This window comes from Lathyrus oleraceus, chromosome 7, assembly GCF_024323335.1.
Source record: "Lathyrus oleraceus cultivar Zhongwan6 chromosome 7, CAAS_Psat_ZW6_1.0, whole genome shotgun sequence".
In the NCBI taxonomy this organism is placed as follows: Eukaryota; Viridiplantae; Streptophyta; class Magnoliopsida; order Fabales; family Fabaceae; genus Lathyrus; species Lathyrus oleraceus.
In genome coordinates this window covers 395,620,032-395,627,166 of record NC_066585.1, presented here as the reverse complement: position 1 = coordinate 395,627,166, position 7,135 = coordinate 395,620,032, and the positions used below count along the sequence as shown (strand labels likewise).

At 32.9% G+C, this 7,135-nt stretch overlaps 1 protein-coding gene across 1 annotated transcript; it reads right to left on the bottom strand.

The window, feature by feature from the left end:
• Window positions 1-3,876: 3,876 nt before the first annotated feature.
• Window positions 3,877-6,842, bottom strand: LOC127104003 (uncharacterized). The gene is made up of 6 exons (XM_051041227.1): window positions 6,599-6,842; window positions 5,104-5,170; window positions 4,592-4,716; window positions 4,267-4,375; window positions 4,118-4,181; window positions 3,877-4,034 (listed from the first exon to the last, which is right to left on the bottom strand). The coding sequence occupies exons 1-6, from the start codon at window positions 6,817-6,819 to the stop codon at window positions 3,877-3,879; spliced, it is 744 nt and encodes a 247-aa protein (XP_050897184.1). The 5' UTR covers window positions 6,820-6,842.
• Window positions 6,843-7,135: the final 293 nt, after the last annotated feature.

The following is a 7,135-nucleotide window of genomic DNA, read 5'->3' as shown; positions in this document are numbered from 1 at the left end:
TCAAAGTTTTTTTCATTTTTTAATCATAAAAAAATTATTTATATTAACTAAAGAGTATTCTTTCTTCATAAAAAAACTAAGTACCTACACTAAGTAATGTCACATAATTACTCATTTTGTTACTGAAAAGATGAGTTTCTCTGTTACTTGCTTTTTCTAACACTATGAAAATAATAAACATTTTTCCTTATTATAAAAATAACAACAATGCCATAACAAAGAAAAATTAAAACAAAGGAAAGAATTTAGATCTGAAATTAAGTTCACCAACACTGTCACCACAAGAACAACAATTACAAACCTGTAGAGAGAACAAACATATGAAATTAAAAGATAGATTCGAAATCGACACTGAATCTTCCGAACAAATATAACCCAATTCAGAATTGAAAGCAAATTAAATCGAAATTGAATTGAAAACCAAACCACGCTGAAATCAATATCAGAACTCAATCCAAACATAGCAAAATCCAACTATATTTATTGAAATGAAAATTGAAATTTAAACCATATCCAACTTGTTTTTAAATCGAAATTATAACTTTAGCCAATACCAAATCGGAATCGAAATCGGAGCCAAAACGGACCTGAAACAAAAATCAAATCTGAACATGTTGAGAGGCAAAATCGAATTCACTTCGGAGTCGATGCATCACTTCTCACCCTCACCACAACCGCGCCGCCTTGCGCATCGTTTGGTCATCCTGAATCCGTAACCCTAAGTAATGTCACATAATGACTCATTTTGTTACTGAAATAATGAGTTTCTCTGTTACTTGCTTTTTCTGACGGTAAAGAGCTAGTGTTCTTTTATTACATTATTTTTTATGTGTTATTAGGAGTCAAGTTGGTGGTGCATTGGTGTTAGTCATACTAAATAGTCCTGCTTAATCCTAATAAATTATGTTAAGTGCATGGTTCAATTGTTAGGAATACAAAATCATACCCCAGTAGACAAGACTTGGTTTGTACGCACGTTGTACTTGGAAAGATATTATTTCAATGTTTTTTTCATTTTTTAATCATAAAAATATTATTTATATTAACTAAAGAGTATTCTTTCTTAAAAAAAAAACTAACTTACTACACTAAGTAATGTCACATAATGACTCATTTTGTTACTGAAAAGATGAGTTTCTCTGTTACTTGCTTTTCTGACGGCAAAGAGCTAGTCTTCTTTTTTATTAAACCAAAAAGAAAATATTTAACAATTGAACCATGCACTTAACATAATTTATCAGGATTAAGCAGAACTACTTAGTATGACTAACACCAATGCAACACCAACTTGACTCATAATAATATATAAAAAATAATATAATAAAAAAACACTTGTAGTAACCATTCCAAAGAAACACCACGCATAATACCTCCAAAAAAATCAAAACATAACAAAAATTGTAACAACATGTTTTAAATCCAACACTATGAATACAATAAACATTTTTCCATAATATAAAAATAACAACAATGCCATAACAAAGAAAAATTAAAACAAGGGAAAAAAGTTTAGATCTAAAATTGAGTTCACCTGATCAAAACTGGGTCTCCCTAAACCCATCTCCTATAATTTTCACCATATGAATATTATTCCAAGAGAAAATTTACTCTAAATGACATTCCAAACAACTTTCATGTTGAGACCTAGAGCTAGTTTTGCTTGGAACATCATTTTCTATGTTGAAATATTATAGGTCATTTTGTCTAAACCCTAATTTGAAAGTCAACTTCCCAAGGCCATAACTTGCTCAATTTTTATGAGATGAAATATTTCCTAGTTTCAGAATCAAATTCAATGTGTCTAATTCAACTTTGATGTTTGGAGTGGGAGCTAATTCAACTTTTTTGAGCATGTGATATAAGGTTACATTATAGGTAACTTTTGACCTATACCATTGCGCATCCGCGCCGCCGTGCGCATCCTCCGGTCATCCTGAATCGGAGTCGACATGTCACTTCTCACCCTCACCATAACCGCGCCGCCGTGCGCATCCTCCGGTCATCCTGAATCCGTAACACTAAGTAATGTCACATAATGACTCATTTTGTTACTGAAAAGATGAGTTTCTCTGCTACTTGCTTTTTCTGACGGTAAAGAGCTAGTGTTCTTTTATTATATTATTTTTTATGTGTTATTAGGAGTCAAGTTGGTGGTGCATTGGTGTTAGTCATACTAAATAGTCCTGCTTAATCCTGATAAATTATGTTAAGTGCATGGTTCAATTGTTAATAATACCAAATCATACCCCAGTAGACAAGACTCTATTTGTACGCACAATGTACCTGGCAAGATATTATTTCAAAGTTTTTTTCATTTTTTAATGATAAAAAAATATTTATATTAACTAAAGAGTATTCTTTCTTCATAAAAAAACTAAGTACCTACAGTAAGTAATGTCACATAATTACTCATTTTGTTACTGAAAAGATGAGTTTCTCTGTTACTTGCTTTTTCTAACACTATGAATATAATAAACATTTTTCCTTATTATAAAAATAACAACAATGCCATAACAAAGAAAAATTAAAACAAAGGAAAGAATTTAGATCTGAAATTAAGTTCACCAACACTGTCACCACAAGAACAACAATTACAAACCTGTAGAGAGAAAAAACATATGAAATTAAAAGATAGATTCGAAATCGACACTGAATCTTCGACAAATATAACCCAATTCAGAATTGAAAGCAAATTAAATCGAAATTGAATTGAAAATAAAACCACGCCGAAATCAATATCAGAACTCAATCCAAACATAACAAAATCCTACTATATTTATTGAAATGAAAATTGAAATTTAAACCATATCCACACTACAACAAACAAGACCTTAGACAGCGCTTTTTTTAGCCTTAGACAGCGCTTTAAAGCGCTGTCTAAACCTCCGCTGCTAAAGGTTTAGACAACGCTTTTTTAAATCTTAAAAGCGCTGTCTAAGCCCCCCCCCCCCCTTAGACAGCGCTTTGGCCAAAAGCGCTTTATAAGACCCTCTTATTTTAAATTTTTTAGGTATACCTTAGACAACGCTTTTGAAAAGCGCTGTCTAAGCCCCACCCCCTTAGACAGCGCTTTGGCCAAAAGCGCTTTCTAAGACCCTCCTATTTTAATTTTTTTAGGTATACCTTAGACAGCGCTTTTCAAAAAACGCTGTCTAAGCCCCCCCCTTAGACAGCGCTTTTGCCTAAAGCGCTTTCTAATCCCCCCCTTAGACAGCGCTTTTTACAAAAGCGCTGTCTAAGGTATACGAAAATTTTTGAAGCTTTTGTTTTAAACCACATTTTTTCCAGGTTTATAAACCAGAATTTCTACCTGTTTTCAACCAGATTTTGACAGACAATTATCACATTTTATATATGCCATTTTAGCCTTTTTTCTACCAATTTTTGGCTAACAAATATATATATATACCAATTCAAACCAATTTTGCCTTAAATGTATCAAAATATATACAAATTTATGTACACATTTACAAGTCATAACATATACTACAAATGTACACATTAATTACACAAATTTATGAACAAACATTGAGCTTTATCATGAATTGACACCACTCCTCTTTGATTTCGTCCACTTGATCCTTTGTATAAAATGCACACTTGAATTCATCAAAGTACTACATAATAATATAACATATTTTGAATTAATTCCAACTATTTAATTATATGAGATATGTGTAAATATAAAAATAACTCATAAGTTAGAAATACATACATCGGTGGGAATCTTTAATCGGCCCAAAGCAAGCTTCCTGTATCAATGAAAAGAAATTTAGTCAATCATGATTAGATTACAGAGATGATTCTTACATAGGAAACTCTCAGAGAATATGTGTAAGAATTTGATAGGAATTATGAATGACAACATGAATAAGTTTAAATCAGAAAGTTCTGAATTATCTTATTCAAATCTGATTTATTTTCAGTCATATACATCTCATCCTTCTTCCTATATTTCGTTGATTGCTGGATGAATACCTTGTTATTAAATGCCATGAGAACATTTCCAGATCTTTGCACTGCATATCTTGACCCTGGTTAAATAGCAAATGCAATTCAGTATCTACAAATCAATTTACTTTTTACAATCAAGTGTAACAGAAGATTATGAATATACCAATCAGGAGGTGGACAAGCGATCCCAGAGAATGGCCAACACCAAAAATAGGAAGCTCTTTGACCTGAAACAATGAGTACTTCTAATGAATTGTTTGAAAATTAAAAAAAACAAAGAAGCCATCCCTTGGATAATGAGATGAGGCTTACTGTTTCTTGTAGTGTGCGGTAGCACCAGTCAAATTTAAACTGCACTTCATCTTCAATGAAGAAGTGATCAAACCCACTGGCATATGGAGTTGCAATGACCAATACACCCCTAGTAACAAATGGTTTTAAAGTTAGCTATTTTTTCAACTACAGATCCTAGATATATGAGACTCAAATGATCCTGATATGAAATATTTCCTAGAACAAAGTTCAACGTTCATTCAAAGATTCTACTCTAACAAATCAATATATGCATTTAAAAAAGAAAAGGAAAAAAAAAGCCTTCAATAAGCACACAAGTAATAATCATACCACATGGACTTACTTTTCTGCTAGGCGCTCAAGGAACCAGCGGTAGGTAAGCTGAGGTGCAGCTCCTACAAATATACCTCCCACAAAATGTACAACAAAATTGGGTTTGGAGCTTTTGGGTTTGAGAATCCATGATCCCTGAAATTATTTGTGAATAGAAAAGTTAGTGAGTGAGTGACACGCTCTCAAAAAGATAGAATCATCTGAAATTTGATGACTATCTCATAAGTTGTTTCAGCTTACTTTAATAATAAGTTGGTCAAGATATCCCAAAGGAAACAATGTGTGTTGAACTTATCCCCTTATCCACTCAAAATTCTATTTTTACAAAGAAAAGAAATGTTGATAATGCAAATAGCTTCAAGACAGACATCCAAATGCAAATAAGTCCCATATAATATAGAGTTATTGAATAAGTGGTTACCGATCCTGTTTGGATAAAACAGGCTAATTAAGCGATTATCCTAAAAACGGTGATGCATAAAGTAATTGTATACATGATTGGTAGTAATAGTATATAGCTACCTCGACTTCAGTCCAGTCTGCTGAACCCCATGCATCCTGTGATTGTCTAGCAGAAGTAGTAACTAATCTGCAAAGAAATCCATAAAGCACGTTATATCTCTGTATTAATATAAAAAAATTATAGAAATACAAAAATCAACAACTTAAAAGAAAATTGTTTAAAGAAGCTAAATTTAGTTCCACATAACTAAAGAATGGGTCTTTATATATACTAAAGAATATATCATTAAACTATTCAAGTGGAGATTTAATTTTTCTATAGTTGGTCCTTCATCCAATTGTTCTTTCCCAGTTAGTCATATACAAATTACAAAGCATGCAGCCACTGACGAAAAGTATTGGGAACTAATTAATAAAAATGCATGGTTCATATGGTTGTTACTAAAATACATTATCCGCATGGTAACCCAAATTGATACTTCACAGTTCACACCTTAAAAATTAAGATAAAGGGTCTAGAATAGAACTTCAGATTCATTCCTTCAACCGGAAAAAGCATGCAAAATCTATTTATGAACAAGGGATTACAAAATTGACTTACAGTTTGACCAATTTTGACATGTTGACATAAGAATCTGGAATGCTATTTCCTCCAAAGTTATTGTTGTCAAGTTGTCTGCAAGAAGAAAGTCCAAACCAACACTTAAAAAATCTAATTGTACTACCTCATATAATCAATTCACTCACAATCAATTTGTTTTACCGCAGAACCAATGATACGCTAATTAAGTAAGCTTATCAAAAAAGTGCTTATATATAGGCATTTCTATAACATAAGCTAAAATAAAGTAAAATCATTTTGTGTAAGCTTTCAAAAAGTCTAAGAAGTGCTTATCTTAGTAAATAAGCTTAAATGACTGAAATTGGAATCATAATGATGAGAACATTTTTATACAGAATTTTAGCCGTTATCGCCGCCACTCTCTTTCAATTTCTTCCGGAGAATGAAATACAAGCGTGACAAAGAATCAACACAAAGGGACGATGTTGCGTCTCTGGATGAATCTTTCCACTCCGGAGAAAGTGATTTCAGCATTGAAGTCAGCATATTGCGGTGAATAACGAACATGGTGCTGCTCGAATCGGTATTGGTTCTTCCTGCATCCAAATTGAATTGCACACGAAGCATCAGAGAAGATAAAACTTGAAATCGAGTAAACATGCTGTTGAACAATGAGAATAAATTGATTCACCTGTCAACAAGTTTTGACCTCTCCTTGTAAGGTTTCACAAGAACTCGCGAACCACGAACATAGTGAGGATTTCCCTCCTCCAGAATTGTTTTCACAGTTTCTGGATAAACAAATGTCACAAATCCAAACATCCTTTCATGCTGGCACGGAATCCTTACGTCTATAACGCACCCAAAAGTTCTACATAGTTAAACAAACACGTTATATCCATTCGAATTTTCTAACACAAAATCGAGAATAGACGCAATAAGAGAATAGACCCATTATGAATACCCTAAATGATTAGGTTAAAGAGAAAGAACCTTTCGATTTGGGAGTAAAGTTGAATAGCTTGAGATTGAGATTGTGGTTTTGTATCGGCGTCGTTGTGATTAGTAGAATTGCAAGAGATTGCGGTGTTGAAACGACGAAAACGACGGTTGAAATGAAGAGAGGGGTTTGCGTTTAGTTTAAGAGATTGTTTTCCGTTGAGATTGAGATTGAGAGAGTGGGAATTGGAAGGTGTCCATAGCAAAGTAGCCATTATAATATCAAATTTTCTGGATGCTTTTTCTTCTTTCTCAAAAGCGCTGACTAAGGTCTATATTTAAAAGCGCTTTCTAAAAGCGCTGTCTAAGGGGGGGTCTTAGACAGCGCTTTCTAAAAGCGATGTCTAAGACCCCCCCTTAGACAGCGCTTTCATTATTTTTTTAGAACATTTTCCATGTTTTATTTTTATTTTAACCTTAGACAGCGCTTTCTTTTAAAAGCGCTGTCTAAGATGCGCTGTTAAAAAACCTTTTTGGCGTAGTGCCAACTTGTTTTTAAATCGAAATTATAACTTTAGCCAATACCAAATC